Source organism: Molossus molossus, unplaced genomic scaffold, assembly GCF_014108415.1.
Source record: "Molossus molossus isolate mMolMol1 unplaced genomic scaffold, mMolMol1.p scaffold_m16_p_1, whole genome shotgun sequence".
NCBI classification, from domain to species: Eukaryota; Metazoa; Chordata; class Mammalia; order Chiroptera; family Molossidae; genus Molossus; species Molossus molossus.
In genome coordinates this window covers 130145052-130168280 of record NW_023425344.1, presented here as the reverse complement: position 1 = coordinate 130168280, position 23229 = coordinate 130145052, and the positions used below count along the sequence as shown (strand labels likewise).

General features: G+C 37.2%; 1 protein-coding gene and 1 pseudogene across 5 annotated transcripts in view; both read right to left on the bottom strand.

Moving 5' to 3' along the window:
• ARHGAP12 (Rho GTPase activating protein 12) overlaps positions 1–23229 on the bottom strand; it is a 146037-nt gene that overhangs the window by 119070 nt on the left and 3738 nt on the right. For 4 of the 5 annotated variants that reach the window (XM_036254758.1, XM_036254775.1, XM_036254785.1 and 1 more), the window contains exons 1-3: positions 17387–17436; positions 6849–6887; positions 4468–5222 (exon numbers count right to left, since the gene is read on the bottom strand). In XM_036254758.1, coding sequence (XP_036110651.1) covers positions 4468–5145 — 678 coding nt within the window. In that variant the 5' untranslated portion in view covers positions 5146–5222; positions 6849–6887; positions 17387–17436. Of the gene's footprint in view, positions 1–4467; positions 5223–6848; positions 6888–17386; positions 17437–23229 lie in introns of those variants that run through there. The other variant, XM_036254767.1, reaches the window with a different exon arrangement.
• Positions 20587–21027, bottom strand: LOC118625700 (annotated as a pseudogene).

Genomic DNA, 23229 nt, shown 5'->3' with positions numbered 1-23229 from the left:
TATATTTTTCAATGTTGTAGTGAAAGTTTATAGATAAGCAACGATCCATGTGGTTATATATTAAGAGTTGAAGACATCAATATGAATTTGTTTAGTTTAACATAGATGTAGATGATTGGTTCCACATGTGGAAATATTTATAGATATATGTATATATAAAGTTAGCATACTAAAATGTGTATTTCCCTATTCTGTCATCTGAGAGGGTCTAGAAGCAATGGCATCACGGTAGCAGTGAGAACACTGGCACAGATCCTGGTTTCTAATACTATTCTCTAATTAAGAGAACCAGGACTCCTTGGAGAAATGGCTGATTCTAGACTGGGGCAGAAAATATACAAAATGTGCATGGAGCATCTTGTAGAACCAGAAAGTAGGGCAGTGCTGAAAGAGACAACATGAGTTCTCAATGGCCAAAGCTGAAATAATTGAGCAGCAAAATAGAGTAATATTGGATTATAATCTAAGGTATATATATAAAGAACAAAAAAAAACAACCTGTGAGTTCAAATAGACATAAACAAATGATTAAATAAATAAATGAAGAAAATATTAAAACCTCCCATACAAAATAATTGCAAATAATTTATGTAGAAACTACACCTTTGGTGGGGTGGAGTATAACACCTACTTCTTAAGTATGGGCCACATATAATGACTTCTTTCCAAAGACCATATGTTATAGAAAGGGAGAAAAAAGAGTAACCTTCCAGTGGAAAATTCTGATAAAAAATACCTTATCAGGTGATGAAGGTCAACACCAACAGTGATAAACCAAGTTGATAGTTTACACCTTTGATATGATGTGATGAAAACCACTCTTTGCCTCTGTGATCTTCCTCCCAAATGTCTATAACCATGGTCCAATCATGAGAAAAACATCAAGCAAATTCCAACATAAGGTCATTCTACAACACCTGACCCATACGCCTCCAAACTGTCAAGTCATTAAAAAATAAGAAAAGTCTGAGAAAATATCAAAACCAGGAGGAACTTAAGGAGACATAACTACTAAATGTAATGTGGTATCCTGGAAGAGATCCTGGGTGGGGCGGGGAGAAGGACATGAGGTAAAAAGTAAGAAAATCTGAATAAGGTATTGTAATAATGTATCAATATAGATTCATTAATTGTAAAATATGAATGATACTAATATAAGATGTTATTAATAGGGAAAACTAGGTGTAGGATATAGGGGAACTCTGTATTTTCTTCACAATTCTTCTGTAAATCTAACATTGTTCTAAAAAAATGTTCATAAAAAATAAGAATAAAAATAAATCAACTGCATTTCTACATAATAATAACAAATATGTGAATACCAAAACTAAAATCATAATTATCATTTTAAAATTGCCCCCCCCCCCCCAAATTAAATACTTAGGTATAACTCTAAGGCAACCACACAGGATTTATGCTGAAAATTACAAGCTCTAATGGAAGATATCAAAGAAGATCTAAATAAAGAGAGACATACAATATACATGGATTAGAAGACTCTACATAGCAAAGATGTCCATTTTCTCCAAAATGACATACAGGTTAATGCAATTCCTATCAAAAGTCCAGCAAGATGTGTTATAGATACAGATCAAGTTATTCTAAAATTTATGAGGAAAGCAAAGGAACTAGAATAGCTGTATTAGTTTCCTGTGAATGTGGTAACAACTTACCACAAACAGTGGTTTAAAACAACAAAAACTTATTCCCTCACAGTTCTGGAGGCCAAAAGTCCAAAATCAGTATCACTGGGCTGAAATCAACACCTTGGCAGGGCTGCACTCCCTCCAGAGGCTCTAGGAGAGAATTCTTTCTTTGCCTTTTCCAGCTGCTGGTGGCGACTGGCACTCCTTGGCTTGTGGCCACATCACTCCTATCTTCAAGGCCAGCATCTTTAAATGCTGATGGAAAAAACTTGGTAAATAATGAGGCTAAAGCCATATGAGCACAACTCTATATAATCTTTAGCAAAAAGTTTGTGGAAGATAGAAAAAAGCAAATACAAAGAGACTGCCCTCTGATAGAGACAATGCTTGCATTATACTGGGGATAAAGATGATTGCTGCTATAGGTGTACTTACAGATTTGATGGAGGAAAGAATAATCGAAACAACAATAATAAAGATAGCTATACTTATTGAATACTTACTGCGTTAGCCAGCCCCCAAGGTGGTCCCAATATCCTCATATCCTAATGTTTATACCTAGTGTAGTCTCCTCCCACAAAGAATAGGGCTGATAATAAGATATGTAAGAATAGTAAGATATGACCATGTGCAACTTCCAAGATTCAGGCAAAAAAGATAATGCAGCTTCTACCTTGTTCTCTAATGCATTGTCCTTCTGCGGGAAAACTAGTCACAACATTCAAATACATGTGAATAGGCCAAACTAGCACCATGTGAGTGAGCTATCTGAAAGGTACCCCCAGCCAAGCCTTCATAAGACTGCAAACTCATGAAAGACCCTAAGTCTTTAGAACTACCCAACTAAGCTACTTCTGTATTACTGACCCACAGAAACAGTAAGATAATCAATGTTTACTGTATTAAGCCACTGAATTGGGGAGTAATTAAGCAGCAATAGGTTCCGAACATACTCATGTGACAGGCATAGTTCTAAGCACATTAGATAACTCACTTTAATCCTCAACAACCCCATGCTGCAATTTATGACGAGAAAACTGAGACACAGACAAGTTAAGTAATTTGGCCTAACTATCACAGGGCTGATAAGTGACAGAATTATGGAAACCATGAAGTGAACCTTTATGAACTCCAGATTCAAATCAAAAGCCAGTGCTATTAACAACTGTTGAGTGCTATTATGTGCTGTTAACATCCTTCCCAAAGCTGAAGTAGTTTCTATCCCATAGCTTTTATTTTTGCTGTGAAATAGAAAGAAAGGTTACCTGATAAGAGAGCAGGGAAAAGCAGGTGAATTAAAGAACTAAAGATAATGGAAAAGGTTTGAACAATTGCCATGAAGAGTGAGGAAAAGGGCTGGCGAGAGAAATATAATAGAATTTCCAGTGTTAACGTCCCAGGAGAGGTTAAGAGCCATCGACTTGCAAGCCATGAATTTAAGATGATCATAATGAAAAGAATACACAGGCTGGCTAGTGTACCTAAATAAAAAAACGTAATTTGAAGTGTGAAACAGTGGTGATGATGAGATGGAAGAGAAAAAGCATACACCTTTCCCAAATCCCACTAGCTCAAAAAGGAGCCATGTTTAAAAACAATTCCAAGAAACACTATATATTCTATGTTAAAGTATCACATAAAGACTAAAAAAAAGAAAGCTTACTAAAATGAATGATGATAAACTGACAGTGAGTGTCTTGATTTCAAACAGCTGATTTTCTACAGAACATTTCCTTTTCCCTATTTCCATTCAAAATGCCACAAGAAAAATTTAAACCTAGAAAAAGAACGTACTAGGTTCCATTAAGATCAGACTACATTTGAGCAGTCATACAATTCTTCACTGGCTTGATGAATAAATCTTACAACAGAGCTTTAGGCCAAAAATGTACCATTTTTCTTTTTTATTTATTACTTTTAGAGAGAGAGGAAGGCAGAGAAGGAAAGAGAGGGAGAGGAAGAGGGGGATAGGAAGAGAAAGAGAGAGAGAATGAAAACGTTGTTCCATATTTTTATGCATTCATTGGTTGATTCTTATATGTGCCCTGTCCAGGACGGAACCCGAAATCTTGGCGTATCAGGACGACAATCTACTCATTTTTCAAGTCTATTTAAAATTAGACTTTTCCAAATACATTTAAGTTTCAATTTCGGGCATGTGCTTCTAAAACTACTTCACTTTACCTAATAAACTGGCATAAACTAATCTCAAAATAAAGTTAGGTAAAAAAAAAATTTTAAAACCAAACCATACACATATAAAATTTTTTCCAGGAAATGTTAAGTATGGATACATAGACACTTAAGATACAAAAGTGCATGAATGGAGATAAAGGTTTGTGAGTTTTATAATTTTCTTAGTACTCAAGGTTAATAAGCAAGTTTCAAAAAGAGTTAGTGGTTAATATTCCTGTGATGTCTTTCTCCATATATCCATTATTACCTGGAGATTTAACAGAAACATGTCAAAATGAGTATCGCTAGAAAACAACTTTCTCTAATAAAAGAAATATCATCACTGTGTAAATTAAGTAAATACTTTCTACCGCATGTATAAGCAATAGAGAGAAAAATATTTTTTCCACACTTGAAGTAGTTCTAGGCCTGTAAAGGTATAAAAACAATTATAGAAACCATAAAGTAAACTCTACAAGTCATTTCCCATATTCTCTCTCTTTAATTCAGAATGGAACCCATGTATTCTGTAAACATAAAGCAAAACAAATGATTCTTAACTCTTATATTTTTTAAATTAAAATAAAATCTGTAATTAATATTTTTATTAAGGTACAAGTGTTCATCATTCTACTTTCAATCTTACCCTTATCTGTTCCGTGGAGCTGCTGCTAAGTTCATCACCAGACTCAGAATCCTGATGTACCCTTTCCAAGCCTTCTCCTGCTGTATCACAAGACTGTTCCTGGGAGAAGCTAGTTTTCTCTATGTCCAAGAACTCCGGACCTGGAAAGTGACCAAATAAGCTCGTCCTATTCTGGCCAGAAACTTTAGGAGAATGTGAGTCACTGCTAAACTTTCCATTATTGTGGGTGAGGTCCAGGCTTAGGTGGACAGTTTGAGTTGGATCATAACTGGGTCCAAAATTCTGATTGGCATCACGAATAAGACCTGTTCCTTGAATAGACAACGATGGCTTTCCAAAACTTGAAAGCTCAGGCAATTTGTTCACATTTTCTGTTGATCTCTGAAGATGCAGACTCTGTATCATTTTCATAGAATTATTTGGCAGTCCAACTGCCTGTTTAACAGGCGGCATCAGAGCTTTGCGGGTAACTTCCTTAACATACTGGGCTGGCACATAAAATGCTTTGGAATTCTCATCTGGTTTGACTTGCCACCAGTCATCATTGGTCTTTTTCACCAACATATATCGTTCCCCTTGTTTTATCACAATCTTTCTGTCCTTTGCTTCATATTCGTAATCATATTCCACTTCAATATACACTTGGCCTGGAACAATCTTGCCACTTCTGTCAGCCATTTTTATTCAATAATGTTCACCTCTCAAAAAGGATGGTATGCCACATTATGGCTTTATGCCTTGTTGGATTAATATAGCTATTTTATTTAAATGGAAGAACAGAATAAAGAAAAAAGTTAATAGAGTCTGGATTTTTAATAATTACTCACCAGCATCACAAAATACAAGCCATTTAAAGAACATTATCTTCAAATCTCAAACTCAGGAAGTAAACATGTATCTAATGTTTTCTATTGTCCTACATTACTGTAATCTATATAACACTGTAATCTACATTTTTCAGTCACTTATAAACAATACCAAACCAATGACAGGAACAGTAAATACACTAACCAGCCAAGTAAGACTATCAAAAATAACAGGTGAAAGACATTTCCTTCTCTTCATGACTACCATAAACCTCTATCACTTTCTTAGAAAGGTGCACTAATAACTAATGTGTATTAGACATTCCCGAAGGGCCGGGCACTGATCTAGGTTCACTGTATACCTTAACTAAGATCATCTTTGAAGTTGGAGCCGAATTTCAATGATCCTGTACTCTTCATTTTTTAAAATGATCAAAAGCATTAATGAGCTTTAAAAACCATTATCCAATTATACATTTCATTTCCTAATATAAAAAATATAGCACTATTATTGTTAGGCAAATTACATTGATAAAGAAACTGCTAATTTACTTTGTTTCCCTATAATGCCTACCTCAGGAAGGCCATGATTCTTGTTAGGCTGAATCCCACAAATGCCAACAAATAACCAGTCTTTGTATACACACACACACATATTCAAAGTCTATTAAAAATAGCTCTAAATTGGCTTAAGAAATCTAGTTTTCACTTTATTTTTTCATACCTCATAGAACACAGCATTTAAACTTCAAAATGATCATAGCATTTCAATATTGCTACAACTCAAGTCAAGCCCTAACCACAGTGGGATTAAGTCTGTTCCCCAAAAAAGGTATATTGAAGTCCTAACACCAGGACCTGCAAAGATCTCATTTGGAAATAGGGTTTATGCAGATGTAATAGATTTAAGATGAAGTTCTACAATTAGGGCAAGCCCCAAAATCCAATGACTGATGTTTTTATAAGGAGAGGGAGATTTGCAAACAAGGAGAGAAGAGACAGAGAAAAGAAGCCCACATGAACAGAGGCAGAAATTCAGCTACAAGCCAAAACACCAAGGATGCTGGCACAACCAGAAGCTAGGAAGAGGCAAGGAAGGACCCTCCCCAAGAGCCTTCAGAGGGAGAGCAGACCTGCTGATGCCCTTATTTTGGACAGCTAGCCTCCAGAACTGTGAGAGAGTAAGTTCTCGTTGTTTTAAGCCACCCAGTCTGTGCACTTTGTTATAGCAGCCCTAGAAAACTAATACACTCAATCCAATGTTCAAGGATCAAACCTTAGTAATTCTGAACATTAAGTGTACCAAAAATATTTACCCAAGATCCCATGACAACCTGTTAGTTTTCCTCAGCACCCAAGTACTAGGCATGATATTACTGTATGCTTTTGTGTAGTAATTAACAATCATTCCCCTGAGGACAATTACTCTCTGTAATAGATAAACCCATAAGTCCAGGTGATAAATAATTAGTGACACAACCTCAGTAACTAAACCTGACTTTCTAGACCAACTACTTGAAGAACAAATTTAATATAGTAATATTGTTTCAAAATAAAAATTAAAATTAAACTTACCTTAGAAGGAGACATAAATATCCAGTATTACATTTAAACCTATAAAAAAATAAAGTTTGTTAACTTTGGCCAGGATTGCTTAAAGAAAGCTATAAGTACAATGTTGCTCACATTTTAGAAGCATAACTTTATGGTTATAAGGAACACAGTACAATTTTATATATCATCACTGTGTCAGTACTACCCTCCAAACACAGGTATGCTTTACCACTGCCTCTTCCTACTTCATTTCCACATTGTCTCAACTTCATTTTTGCCCCTTATTTTTATTCTGATAGAATATCTTTTTAAACTTCTAATAACATGAGAAACAACTTTTGTAAAATTGTTAAAATGACAGAACTATTTTTCAAGTTTATGGTACTGAGTGGGTAAAAAGAATGAAAACAAATGTATAAAGTTGGGAGCCCTAACATATTTCCCCACAGATAACTTACTAATTATAAATGAGAAAACATACCATGGTCAAACCAAGCAACACCAATGGTGGGACAGACAACCTGATGATATATGCCTCCTAATGTGATGCAGTATGATGTTACAAGGTCACCTATGTTGTACTCTTGCCATAAAAAAGTGTTTAACCTTAAGATAATTATTAGGAAACAAATACATCTAGAATGTGAGACATTCTACTAGACATCTGATCTAAATTCTTTAAAAAAATCAATTTCATATAAAGATGAAAAAGGGAGGGAGATTCTTCTTGATTAAAAGTGACTACAGATGCAAAACAACCAAATCCATGTGGTGTTTGGATAGATACCTAAAACTTATCATAAACAAAATCTGCTCCCTATCTCTATCCCACCCAGCCCTGGCAAAGCCACATGATCTTTCCCCTCACAGTAAATAGAAATTCTAACCTTCCATATGTCTAGCCTTTACTTTCCATGCATCACCAAGACATTAGTCACTAACAGCTTTAATCCTCTCACCTACAGAAGTTTTTCACTACAACTTCTCAAAATTCCACACTAAAATACTTATCCACTGGTGGGTTTTTTTTCTTTCCAGGAAGTAATAAAATAACTTAAGAAGTAGCTTTAAAGATAGTGAAACAAATAAGGATATCTGCAGAAGGTTACAGTAGCTCAGACATACTATAATTGTTCAAACATCGATCCATAGGAATGGAGAAAAGAAAGAACAAGTAAAGTGTATGATTTCATGCTAGTGAGAAAGGGGCTGTGGGGTGGGGAGCAACAACGGGTTAAAGGCCAGTCAACGTTCCGTTTCTTTCACTGCCAGGCTTTATGACTACACCTTCCCCAGTAACTAGAGGATAAGCATGAAGGAGGTGTTAGGAAGAAAGACAAAGAAGTCTGTTTAACCATGTTAAACATGAAAACATCCAATCTAAAGTTTTAGTTAAAGGCAATGAGAATTGGGAGGACGAGGAAAACAGAGTAGTAGTCAAAAGCCATCTACATAAAAAAGGTAGTGAGATATCAAGGCAGATGGCATGAGCAAAAGTGGGCACAATGTAGTAAGAGGAACAGGAGTTGAGATAGATTTATAGGTAATATTGAGGTGGAGGATAGGGAATGTAACTGGGAAGCCCCTAAGAGAGACTAATAAAATTATAAACTTCTAGAAAATGGCATAGCAAGAATTATGTATTACAATCCAAGGTCTAGGAAAAGTTAGGTAAAGTAAAAATGAAAATAAAAGCCTTATTACACTACGGAGTCAAAGAAAATTAAAATAATTATAGGGTAACTCTAAAAACTTAGATCTCAGTGAAAATTACATACAAATGTGCGAATAACTTGTCTATTTTTATTTAGAAACATAAGCTTATTTAAAACAAATGTTTGAAGTTTTAGTTTTGGCTTCTTTCATCCTCTACTCCCCAAACTTGTAGATTCTTCTCTTTAGATTAGGTTGAGCATTGTTCATCCTGTGATCCTCTCAAGTATTTTGGTGAAGACTTCCGGTCAAGATGGTGGGGCAGGTAAACGCGGTATTGCACCTCCCACAACCACATCAAAGGTACAATTTAACTACAGAACAACCATCATTCAAAACCACCTGAAATCAAGCTGAATGGAAGTCCTACAACTACGCAATTAAAGAAGCAGCCAAATCGACACTGGTAGGAGGGGTGGAGGTGGATGGGCTGGTCCCATACCCATGTATGGCAGAAAAAAATTGGAAGGATACCTAGGCTGGGAAAGTCCTCCCTGAGGACTGAGGGGTCCCCGTCCCACACCATATGCCCAGCTCAGGGTTCCAGTGCCAGGAAGAGAAGTCCCCATAACTTCTGGCTGTAAAAACCTGCTCAAACTGAGGCTAAGGGAGACTGCTGACGCCCCAACGCAGCTCTTCTTCAAGGGCCTGCACACGGACTAACTCGGTCGGAGTGGCAGCTTGAAAAGCACCAGAGACATATGGGGAAGAACTGAGTTGTTTGGCATTGGGGTGAAAGCTGAGAAGGACAGACGTACTGGTGGAGGCCTTTTTTCTTTGGTGAACCCCTTCCCCCACAAGGCTGGCAGACAGCCGCTGGATCGGGACTCCAGCAATCTGGCTCACACTGTTTGCCTGGCCCTGGTGATTCCCTGAGGCCCTGCCCCACCCAACTTTTAGGCCCACCCAAGCTGTTGCCAGTTGCTTTTCCATAGGATTGGCCTGTCTTGGACCCTGCTTCAGGTTTTCCTAAATTTATTTTAAACAAGTAGCATCTTGTCTCAGCTAGCCCCATACCTCTCGTTCAGTAATACATAGAAACAAACACAGGGAGGCAGCCAAAATGAGGAGACAAAAAAATAGGTCCCAAACAAAAGAACAGAACAAAACTCCAGGAAAAGAACTAAGCAAAATGGAGATAAGCAACCTAACAGATGCAGAGTTCAAAATACTGCTTATAAGGATGCTCAATAAACTTAGTGAGAACTTCAATGAACTTAGTGAGGGCCTCAAGAGCATAGAAAAAGAGCAGTCAGAAATGAAGGAGGCACTAACTGAAATAAAGAACAATGTACACAGATTCAAGTGTAGAGTAGGTAAAGCCAAGAAGCAAACCATCGATTTGGAATACCAGGAAGCAAAAAACAACCAATCAAAACAGCAAAGAGAGAAAAGAATCCAAAAAAATGAGGATAGCGTTAGGAGTCTCTGGGACAACTTCAAGCATACCAACATTCACATCACAGGGGTGCCAGAAGAAGAGAGAACAAGAAATCAAAAACCTATTTGAAACAATAATGGCAGAAAATTTCCCTAACTTGGTGAAGCAAACAGACATACAAGTCCAGGAAGCACAGAGTCCCAAACAAGATGAACCCCAACAGGCCCACATCAAGACACATCATCATCAAAATGCAAAAGGTTCAAGACAAAGAGAGAATCTTAAAAGCAGCAAGAGAAAAGCAGTTACCTGCAGGGAGTTCCCATAAGGCTGTCAGCTGATTTCTCAAAAGAAACTTTGCAGGCCAGAAGGGAGTGGCAAGAAATATTCAGAGTGATGAAAAGCAGGAACCTACAACCAAGATTACTCTATCCTGTAAGGCTGTCATTTAGAATCGATGGCCATATAAAGAGTTTCCCAGACAAGAAAAAGCTGAAGGAGTTCATCACCACCAAACCATTACTATATGAAATGTTGAAGGGTCTTGAAGAAAAAGATAAAAAAATATGAACAAACAAAATGGCAATGAATACATATCTATCGACAATGGAATCTACAAACAAAATGAACAGGCAGAACAGAAGCATTCTCATAGACACAGAGAACATTTTGTTGGTTGCCAGATGGAAGGGGGGGTTGGGGGAATGGGTGAAAAAGGTGAAGGGATTAAGTACAAATTGGTTGTTAGACTGACAAACCTCAAAAGGAAGGGGGGTGGGGGGTGGGAAGAGATAAACCAAAGAACTTATATGTATATACACATAACCAGTGGACACAGACAACAGTGTGGGGAAAGGCAGGAGGGGGGGGCGGGAGTGTGGAGGAGGGGGTCAAAAGGGGAAAAAATGAGGAACATCTGTAATACATTCAACAATAAAGATAAGTTAAAAATTAAAAAAAAAGTATTTTGGTTAAAATCTTACTCATTCACAGTGCCCACTGAGCAAAACACTCCTCTAATTGAAATATATTCTGTGTCCGGCCAGTGTGGCTCAGTGGTTGAGCATCAACTCATGCATCAAGAGGTCACCAATTCGATTCCCCATCAGGACACATGCCCAGGTTGTGGGCCTGCTCCCCAGGGGGGACATGCAGGAGGTGGCCAATCAATGTTCTCTCTCATCAATGTTTCTATCCCTCTTTCCCTCTCACTTCCTCTCTCTCAAATCAATAAAGAAAAAAATAAATAAAAGAACTCATTAAAAAAAAAAATATATATATATATATATTCTGTAGTAATCATCACACTCCTGCATCCATTTTCATCACACACACATAACACACACACACACACACACACTTACATCTAATTACTAAGTACCTAACCACCAATACATGTAAAATTTTTGCATATCGCCCTCAGTGAATCGCCAGCAGACTGAAAAGGTCACAGGTTCAATTCTGGTCAAGGTCACGTACCTGGGTTGCAGGTTTGATCCCTAGCCCTGGTTGGGATGTGTACAGGAGGCAACCAATCGATGTGTCTCTCTCACATTGATGTCTGTCTGTCTGTCTGTCTCTCTCTCTCTCCCCCTCCCTCCCTGCCTCCCTTCCACTCTCTCTAAAAATCAATGGAAAAAATAACCACTGGTGCCAGGCTGGTGGGGTTCACTGGTTGAGCATCAACCCATGCACCAAGAGGTCGCCAGTTTGATTCCCAGTCAGGGCACATGCCCAGGTTGTGTGCCAGATCCCCAGTGGGGGGGCATGCAGGAGGCAGCCAATCTATGTTCTCTCTCATAGATGTTTCTCTCTCTCTCCCCTTCTCCCTTCCTCTCTCTCTAAAATTAATGAAGAAAAAAAATTTTTTTTTAATTATATGTATGTATGTATACATTTTCCACTGGTGAGAATTAACAAAAAAAAAATTTTTTTTGTATATCTACTGCCCACTACCAACCATCTGCTTTTCTTTGCAGTTTCAAAAATACCCATGTAGGCTTTTCACACCTCTTACCATTCTTTTTCCTCGTGTTTCAACAAGAACAGACATACACACATACAACTGCTTACATCTTTTACTCCTCTTCCTCCAAATCAGATCCAGAACTTTACATTATGCTATTTCGAAATCTAATAGCCTCCTCCTTTCTGCCTGCTAATTTTTCTCATTTTTTTCCTACCACAAATTACACAGTTCAACAAATGTTATCTTCCTCCCCCAGGTTATCTGCTTAGTCAACTATATCTCTCAGTATGGAATCCTTACTAAGTATACCAAAAAAGGAGACAAAATCTTAAGAGAGAAATATAGTAAATGTATCCATAAGTAATAAGTTTATAATTTAAGTCCAATATATATCTGGACAACCTATTTAGCAATTCTAATACCCTGAACAATACAGCCTCACATGTAAATGTTAACCAACTAAAATACCACAATTTAAATACTGATTCTTGACACAAAGGCCTTTGAGCAGTTTTTAAAGTACTTGTTTAAAATTAACAATCCCTAAACAGGCCTCTGCTAAACAAATCAATAAAACTTAATGAGCACCAAAAAAAAAAAAAAAAATAGTAAGAACAATTCCAGTGAAATAAATTACTCCACCAAATAATTCTGTAAATTGTCTAGTTAACAAGACACTGTAGGCCACTATAGAGTATGTAGAATTTTTTCTTAATGCCCAATCCCTATTTTCTAGGAATGAAAAGATATATAAGGCATTTCTTTAGGCCTAAAGAAGTAAAGGAAAATATAATGATTAAAAGTATACACTATTCTGGCCATAAATAGTAAAAATAGGAACAGCAGAAAGGATACAGGAAATAATCTGGTAACTGGAAAGCAGCAGAAAGCACAGTCAAGTGTAAACTGTTAAAGGAAACTCAAAACCAAGATTTAAATCTGAAACAAAAATGAGGAAACAACCAAAGTGGTGTTTGGGGAAGCAAGAACATTCCAATAAAAATGACATCTGCATGAAGTATTTTAGGAAGATTTGTGCCATGAAGCCTTTCTTGGTCAGAAATGAGTGAATATGACTCTTTGGTGCGTTGTTACAAGAATGGAGAAAATATTCCAATTTAAGAAGGAAAAAAATGTTACCTTACAATTGGCAATGAAGTTTAGATAAACCCACAAAATGCATGATCCAGAAAGAAAATATTAAGTAGAAATTAATTAAAATTTAAAACTTCTTATCTGTGAAAGACACTACTAAGGGAATGAAAACAAAAAGCACTGAAGGAGAAAACATTTGTAAAAGACATCCAAGAAGGACTTGTACTCAAAATATACAAAGAACTCTTAAAACTCAACAAAATGAACCAAAATGTTAACATGAAAAAAGGTTCTGAGAAGCTACATCATGAAAGAAAACATGGCAAATAAACACATAAAAAAATTATCAACATCATGTCATTAAAAAACTACAAATTAGAGGCCTTCCAGTCAAGATGGCAGCATAGGTAAACGCGGTATCACCTCCTCCCACACCACATCAAAATTACAACTAAACTACAGAACAAATATCCTTCAGAACCGCCGGAAATCGAGCTGAATAAAAGTCCTACAACTACAAAATTAAAGAAGAAGCCACAGGAGACTGGTAAAAGGGGCGGAGGCGCCAACTGGCTGATCCCAGACCCATGTTTGGCAGATAAAAATCAGGAGGGACACCTGTCTATGAAAGTCCTCCTTGAAGAGTGAGGGGTCCCCTCCCACACCAGGAGCCCAGCTCAGAGTTCCAGTGCCAGGAAGAGAAGTCCTCATAACTTGTGGCTGTAAAAACCTGCTCAAACTGAGGCTGAGGGAGGCTGAGGCTGCTAAAGCCCCAGGCAGTTCCTCTTAAAGGCCCTGCTGCACAGACTTACTCAAACTTGCTCCCTGGAGCTCTAGTGTGGAGGGGAGGCAGCTTGAAAGGCACCAGAAACATATGGGGAAGAACTGAGTAGTATGGCACTGGGGTGAAAGCTGAGGAGGACAGACGTGCTGGCGGAGGCCTTTGTTCCTTTGGTGAACCCCTTCCCCCACAAGGCTGGCAGACAGCCGCTATATGTGGGACTCCAGCAACCCGGGTCACATTGATTACCCGGCCCTGGTGATTCCCTGAGTCCCTGTCTCACTGAACTTTTGGGCCCACCCAAGCTGTTTCCAGTGGCTTTACCATAGGATTGGCCTATTTTGGCTCCTGCTTCAGATTTTCCTAAATTCAAACAAGCAGCATCTGGGAAAGGGAGCCCCATACCTCTTGCTAAGTGGCCCCAGGCCTGGCACCAGAAGTAGCCAGCCTTTGTTCACAGCTGGGCTTTGCCTGGGCACCTCCATGCTCAGCACAAGCAGCAGCCATCTGCAGATCGCTTTGTAGCTTATGCTTGGTGACCCCAGACGGAACACAGGCAGTGGCTGATCTTGCCCCAGAGCCAGCATACCCAGTGGGGCAGCTTCAGACCACGTCAAAGTACCACCACCTAGCCACCTCCACGAGTGACATACTCAAGGAATGGACTCAGGGGGTACCAGAGCCCTGCTGAAGTAAGTCTTGCTCTTTGTGGTGGGCCCCTGCCCAGCTGATCCTCCAAGGTAGTCAGAGGTCGGTGGTTAGTGGGCACAGCCAGTCCCTGCAGTTCTTCAGCCTCAGTAAAACTGTCCCAACGACGTGCCAAAAGCAGTCAAGACTCAATTACAACAAAAGGGTATACAGTTCACACGAGGGGTACACCTCGAGGACCCAGCTGTGTGACCAAGGAGGCTGTGCCACTGGACCCTACAGGATACCTACTAAAACAGTCCACCCTAGGAAGCGTAGGAGACATAGCAACTCGATCTAATACAAACAAACACAAGGAGGCAGCCAAGATGAGGAAACAAAAAACATGTCCCGAAAGAAAGAACAGAATAAAACTCCAAGAAACAACTAAATGAAATGGCGATAAGCAAACTAACAAATGCTGAGTTCAAAACACTCTTATAAGGACACTCAAGGAACTTAGTAAGGACCTCAAGAGCATAATAAAGGACCAGTCAGAAATGAAAGATGCACTAACTGAAATAAAGAATAATTTACAGGGAATCAATAGTAGAGTAGGTAAAGCAAAGATGCAAACCATTGATGTGGAATATAAGGAAGCAAAAAACACCTAATCAGAATGGCCAAAGAAAAAAGAATCCAAAAAAATGAGGATTGTATAAGAAGCCTGTGGGAAAATGTCAAGCATACCAACGTTCGCATCATGGGAATGCCAGAAGAGAGAGAGCAAGAAACTGAAAACCTATTTGAAAACAATAATGACAGAAAACTATCCTAACTTGGTGAAGGAAACAGATATACAAGTCCAGGAAGCACAGGGAGTTCCAAACAAGATGAATCCAAAGAGGTCCACACCAAGACACATCATCATCAAAATGCAAAAGGTTAAAGACAAAGAATATTAAAAGAAGCAAAAGAAAAGCCGTTTAGTTACCTATACAACAAAGCTCCCATAGGCTGTCAACTGATTTATCAAAAGAAACTTTGCAGGCTAGAAGAGAGTGGCAAGAAATATTTAAAATGGTGAAAAGCAAGGACCTACAACTAAGAATACTCTATCCTGCAAAGCTATCATTTAGAATTGATGGTCATAAAAAATATGAATAATATGGCAATAAATACATATCTATCAACAATCGAATCTACAAACAAAATGAGCAAGCAGAACAGAAACAGACTCATAGATACAGAGAACTTTTTGTTGGTTGCCAGATGGGAAGGGGGTTGGGTGAAAAGATGAAGGGTTTAAGAAGTACAAACTAGTTGTTAGACTGATGAACCTCAAAGGAAGTAGGAAGATGGAGCTGAAGAGAGAAACCGAAGAATTTGTATGCATATATGCATAACCAATAGACACATAATAGTGTGGGAAGGCAGAGGGGGGTTGGAATGGGGAGGTGGAGAATCTAGGGGGGTAAAAATGGAGGAACACCTATAATACATTCAACAATAAAGGTAAGTTTAAAAAGGAAAAAAATAATAATAAAATTAAAAGAAACTGCAAATTAAAACAAGATACCACTGCATACCCAATAGAATGGCTAAAATAAAATAAAAAACTGACAACACCAAATGCTAGTGAGGATGTAGCAACAGGAACTTTTATTCATTGCTGGTAGGAATGCAAAATGGTACAATTACTTTGGAAGACAGGTTAGCAGTTTCTTTCAAAGCTCAACATGGTTGGTTTTACCATATGATCTAAGCAATCACACTCCTAGGTATTTATTTACCCGAATGAGTTGAAAACTTATTTCCACAAAACATCCGACAGCAAATGTTTACCGCAGCTTTATTTATAACTTCTAAAAAACTAAAAGTAACCAAGATGTCCTACAATAGGAGAAAGGATAAACTGTAAGATATCACATAATGGAGTATTATTCAGTGATAAAAAATGAACTATCAAGCTAAGAACAGACAAAGTAAAGCTTAGATATATTTTGCTAAGTAAAAGAAGTCAGTTTGAAAAAGCTATGTACTGAATGATTTCAATTATATGGCATTCTGGAAAAGTCAATACCATAGAGACAGTGAAACCATAGAGGCACCTAGAAAACTGATGAATATTCTGCTGAAACCCTCCCCTGAGACCTCTCCTAAGATTCCTGCCTGCAAGAAAGAGATAAAAGCCTGGAGACAAAGAACTCAACACTCAATCTGCCTTTCTGAGCAACCCCCACCATTCCCTTTCTTTCTTCCCCCAACACCCCCCGCAGGCATGCATCTCCTAAACTCTAAGGGACCCCACAAGACTTACAACCAGGGGAGCAATGGGCAGCAGAAGCTCATCCCAGGTCAACCCCTGAACCTATACTCAAGGATCCCTTTTCTCTGACTTCCTTAGAGAGCTAAGGCAGCCCAGCCTAGGCTCTCCTGTTGCTTCTTCTATGCTATAAGCCTTTCTTATTTTACTGTCCCCAGCTTTAACAAACATTCCCTCATAGTCACCTGGACTTGTGTTGTGAAATTTTACCTGCACGAAGTCAAGAACCCACACAATACTGGCCAGCCCTAGGCTGATCCGCCAAGGGTCAAGTCCCCTCATTAGTAACAAACATCTAAAGACTTGCTTAGTACACAAGTTTCCTTGCTGTCTGTAAAAATGACACCTCAGAGGCAACAAGCACACCTAGCACTCAGATTTGGTTTCTAATACCATTCTCCAAATAAAAGAACCAAGGCTCTTTAGTGATATGGCTGATTCTAGTACAGGGGTAAGAAATATACAAGATGAGCCTGGAATCCATACTGACCCTCCAAGGTCCCCCATCTGGACTTTAAGTACTTGATATATATATAAATGCTTCTTCTTATTAGACAAATGTCTTAACTTTACCTCAAATTTAAAGTGATATCATGCATATGTGATATTCAAATTAATATATCTTACATAATGTTATCTCACATTTAAATAATTTAAATAGACTCACATTTGCCTTGGCTGGTTTGGCTCAGTGGTCAGATCATCAGCCTGCGGATCAAAGAGTCGTAGGTTTGACTTCCAGTCAAGGGCATGTACCTCAGTTTCGGGTTCAATCCCCAGTCCAGGTGGGGTTATGAAGGAAGCAACCAACTGATGTGTCTCTCTCACATCAATGTCTCTCTCTCTCTCTCTCACCCTCTTCTTCCTCCCACTCTATCTAAAAATTAATGGAAAAATATCCTCAGGTGAGGATTAAAGATAAATAAATAAACTCACATTTCTTTTATTCTTTACTTATAAACACCACATTTATGGAGAAATACAGTGCCTGTTTTTCTCACCTAAACCCAAATTATAATTATTTAAGAGGTACGAGGGTTCTTCAATATCAGTGGTTAAATCTTCAAAATCATTCTAAAAATTATCTCTTGTACATGGAGATGCAAATACTGACCAAGTTAATATACAACAGACCAGAAAGTAAAAAACCTATTATATTCAAAAAAATTTCAAAAACTCAGTACTTTAGTAAAGAGACCTGATCAAGTTCCCTTTCAGACCAAGAAAACAGTAAAGATTAAACTGGTTTTTAATTCCTTGGGAGCCACTTGCACACACTAAGAGTTTTTGTATGATGATGTAGGATACCAAGAAGATAGCCTATGAGGTAAAAAACTCAAAATCAGCAAAAAGTCTAAGGAACAAAAATAATTTTTTCTTGAACAAAAAGGTTAACTTCCTTTTCCTTCAGATCTATTTCATCAAAAACTACTGCCTATACAGATAATAGCTATATGGACAATAACTTTTAATACCACCCTTTTATGATGATCATTGTTTCTATAGTTTTTCAACTTTCTCTTTACTTCCTTTATATGCACTCCAATCAATAGTCTTCCTTCCATACCCTCAACACCTGAGTCCCATATTTCAATTTCTTAATAAGAACTTTTAAAAATAATCAGTTTTATAAAACAAAAAGAAAATTAACTTTTTTTTACAGTTCATATAATTTTTATCTTGCCTCTGTGGCATCTCACCCTTCCCACCCCCTTGTAGTAATACCCGTTCATTGCTGGTGGGAATGTAAAATGGTGCTGCCACTGGGAAAACAGTATGGATTTTTTTCAAAACATTAGAAATAAAATTCCCATATTATCCAGCAATTCCACTTCTGGATATACATCCAAAAGAATTGAAAGCAGAGACTTGAACAGATATATGAACACCCATGTTCATAGCAACATTATTCAATAGCCAAAAAAGGTGGAAGTAAATTTAATATCCATAGGTGGATGGATAGCTTTAAAAAAAAAAAAAGTGGTATATACACACAATGAAATATTACAGGTATATATTACCACAATAAAGAGTCATTGGAGAATACCATTTAAATCACTTATACCTGTCTACGCATACATAGCCCACAAAACTCACTAAAATCCTCACATAGCTTGTACAGATCCTTCTTTGATGTAAATACTGGATGGGGTAAAAGTAGATTTACAGGTGTGAGTACAGAAACACAGTTTATTCTTGTATTATTTCATTATTGTGTTTTTCCATATGAACAACTGTAAACCTACTTTTGCCGTTTTCTGTACAGCATTAAAAGGCAAAAAAAAATCAAACTTTTGGAAAACTGAAAAGTAGCACTTGGGTAGCACACAAATAATGAACTACACTACCAATCCCTCAGAGCTTTTTGTCTACTACTGGGAAAAAAAAAAAGAAAACACTCCATGATTCTTCATTTTTATTCAAGTTTAAATTATTTTACAAAACATTAAAAACCCAACAACGCAAATTAAAACAAATACAAGATAACACTATAAGCCAACTACAACAGATAGTTATTTAAAAAAAAAAAAAACAATACAAAGTACTGAGAAGAACACCAATAAGTGGAACACTCAGTGCTACTGGGAATGCTAAATGGTACAGCCAGCTCAGTAATTTCTTATAAACATATATTTTCCTTAGACTATATTCTGAGCCATAAAACAAATCTCAATAAATTTAAAAGGATTGAAATCATATAAAGGGTTTTCCCTGACAAGTAAATTAAATTATAAATTAATAAAAGGATGTCTTAAAACCCCCAAATTTGTGGTTAGAATCTAAAGAACACATTTCTAAATAACTCAGTGGTTAAAGCAGAAATCAAACAGAAAATCTGAATTGAATGAAAATAAAAATATGACATTTCAAAATTTGTGAGATGTAGTTAAAACAGTGGTTAGAAAAAATGTATAGCACTCAATGCCCATATTAGGAAAGAAGAAAAGGTCTCAAATCAATGACATAAGTGTCCATGCTAAGAAACTAAATAAAGAGCAAAATTAACCCAAAGTAAGCAGAAGGGACATGATAAAGATCAGAGCAGAAATCAATAAAAGAGAAAACAGTAAAATGTTAGAGAAAAAAAAATCAATGAAACCAGAAGCTGGTTCTTTGAGGATTTTGTAATACTTATAATCCTTTAGCCAAATAGATCAAAAACAAATGGAAAAAAAATTTTTTACCAGTATCAGAAATAAGACAAGAGACATAACTACAGATCCTAAAGACATCAAACGAAAGACAATGTTATGAACTTTATGCCAATAAATTCAACAACTTACATGAACTGGGCAAATTTCTTGAAAGACAAATGACCAAAGCTTGCTTAAGAAGAAACATAATCCAAAAAGCCCTGTATCTATTAAAAATATGAACCATGTCTTTTTTTTTCCATTTTAACTTTTTTAATCTTTTTTGTTGAGAGCATTACAGAGGTCCCCCCTTTTTACCTTCATTGCCCCCCTCCTCCCAGTTCCCATCCCACCCCAGGCCTTCACTACCCTATAGTCTGTGTCTATGGGTAACGCATATATGCATGTAAGTTCTTTGGTTAATCTCTTCCCGCCCCCACCCCTTTCCCTTTGAGGTTCATCAGTCTGTTCCATGTTCCCATGCTTCTATTTTATTCATCAGTTAATTTTGTTCATCAGATTCCACATATAAGTGAGATCATGTGATGCTTGTCTTTCTTTGACTAGCTTATTTCACTTAGCATAATATTCTCCAGGTCCCTCCATGCTGTCTCAAAGGGTAATAGATCCTTCTTTTTTACAGCTGCATAGTATTCCCTTGTGTATATTTACCACAGCTTTTTTACCCACTCATCTACTAATGGACCCTGTGAAAGTTGTATATAATATTACTTTATTCCTGTATCTTCACAATTGTTTCTTCCTTGTATTTGCCATTTTCTTTTCCTACTTGGTGATATTTGCCTTTCCATTCAAGGATCTTTTTGCAGTCTTTGTCCAGCTTTAGTCTAATGATAATCACTTTGCTGGGGTAAATGCCCACATGAACAGTTGTACCATTAGCTTTCTCCCACTGCATTTGTTCAACGTAGATGACATATTTCTCCCTATAAACCTGGACTACTTTGCCAATCTGTTGCCCTTTGTAATGAATGTCATTACAAACCTGAACTTCATCATCCTTTCAGATGGGCATGGATCAAACACTGTACTTTTGTCTCACTTCTTTGGAAAGAGGAGTAGACATAATCTTCCTGTGAATGTGGGAAGATGCACTGAAATGCCTTTTATGGTTCCCGCTCTAGTCAGAAGTCACAAAGGGACTGAAATTCATTTTGACTGCTAGTACTACTGGGCCGCAAAAAGGCTTGAATCTGTCTTTAAAAATCTCTCCACAAAGAAAACTCCTGGCCTAGATGTCTTCACTGGTGATTTTACCAAAAACATAAGGAAGATAATATAAACTCTATACAAATCTCTCAAAGAAAACTGAAAGAGGGAAAACATCCCAACTCACGCCAAAACTAACATTATACGAAAGAAAAACTATAACTCAATATACCTTATGAACACATATGTCATACATACAACCCATATCTAGAATATACAAAGAACTGTACAAGTCAATAACATAAATAACCCAATAAAAATGGACAAAAGATATAAACAGGCACTTAGTCAAAGAAGATAGAAGATGGCAAATAAACCCATAAAAAGCTGCCAAAATCTTTAGTCATTAGGAAAATGCAAATTAAAACCACAAAGAATACACACCTACTAGAATGACTAAAATTTAAGACCAATCATACCAGTGTTTTTGAGAATGTGGAGCAACTAGAACTCTCAACACTGCTGGTAAAAATGTAAAATAGTAAAAGCACTTTGGAAAAAGTTTCACAGGTTCTTAAATATTTAAATATATATCTACTACATGATCCAAGGATTCTACTCCTAGGTATTTACCCAAAATAAATGAAAGCACATGACAACAAAAGATCTATATGTAAATGTTCACAACAGCTTTTATTTTCTTTTTTTTCTTTATTGATTTTAGAGAGAGGAAGGGAGAGAGAGCTAGAAACTTCAACTGGCCACCTCCTGCATTCCCCCTCACTAAAAATCAGGCCCACAACCTGGGCATGTGCTCTGACCGGGAATCGAACTGGCGACCTCTTGGTGCATGGGTCGATGATCAACCACTGAGCCACACTGGCCGGGTGGAGCTTTATTTTTAATAGCCCCAAATTGGGAACAACCCAAATGTCCATCAATAGGTGAGTGGACAAACTAATTGCAGTATATCCACACATGGGTGTATCACAATAAAAAGGAATGAACTACTGATAAACACAAAAAAATTGGATGAATCTCAAAATAATTTTGCTGAGTGAAAAAAACCCAGACCAGAAAGAGTGCATACAATAAAGATTTTATCTGCATAAAATTCTAGAAAATACAAACTAATCTATAATAATAGAAAGCAGACCAAAAGTCACCAGGGAACAAGGGCAATGAATTACAAGGGGCTCTTTATTGATAAATATGTTCATTATCTTAATAATGGAGATAAAGGTATTATCTAGCACAGGTATATATATGTATGTGAAAACATCAAATTACACTTAAATATGTGCAGTTTATTTTATAGCAATGATACCTCAATACAGTTGTTAAACAAAACCCTAATAATGCAAATAAAATTCCCAGATATCGCTACCCCCCCCTACTAGAATGGTATTCAACATACACATATTTGTATTTAGTAAGAATAACACCAGCTGGAACTCTCATTCATTGCTGGTAGGAATGCAGAATGATACATACAGCTACTTTGGAAAACATTTTGGCAATTTCTTATAAAGTTAAACATACATTTACCATATGATCTAGCAATTCCTCTTCTAGGTATTTACCCAAGAGAAAAATAGTAAGTCCTTACAAAAGCCTTACATGGACATTCATTACAGCTTTATTCATAGAATAAGAAATTGGAAACAAACCAAAGGTCTATCATCTGGTGAATGCCTAAACAAATTGTAATACATCCATCTGTAAAACAGGAAACAATACAAATCTCAAAAGATCCTTGAGAATGGAAAGAGAAAATGTGTAAAAATGTAAACTATAAAGCTTGATAGAGATCACACTAAGTACTGCTTACTCAAGGAAGCAAAGTTGAGACAGGAACGTACTCACAAATCATACATTGCGTAACCTACTATATCTGGCTCCTTGAGACTCACCCAAGTTGGTGTATGTATCTGTACTCTTTATTGCGGAGTGTCAGTGTATTTTAGTGCATACATTATACCTCAATAAAATTGAAGTTTTAAACAAACCACTAATACATAGCAAAATACAGCTAATTTTCAGCAATCTTTTAAAGCTATCCCTCATTTCAAAATGTATTCTAATTTTCCTGCAGTAAAGGAAAAAAGCACAGAACTTCGTGTCAGAGGCCTGAAATTTGTATCTAGGATTTTTCCATTTACCTGCTCTCAGACACTGAGCACCTTAACTTTCGGGGGGGGGGGGG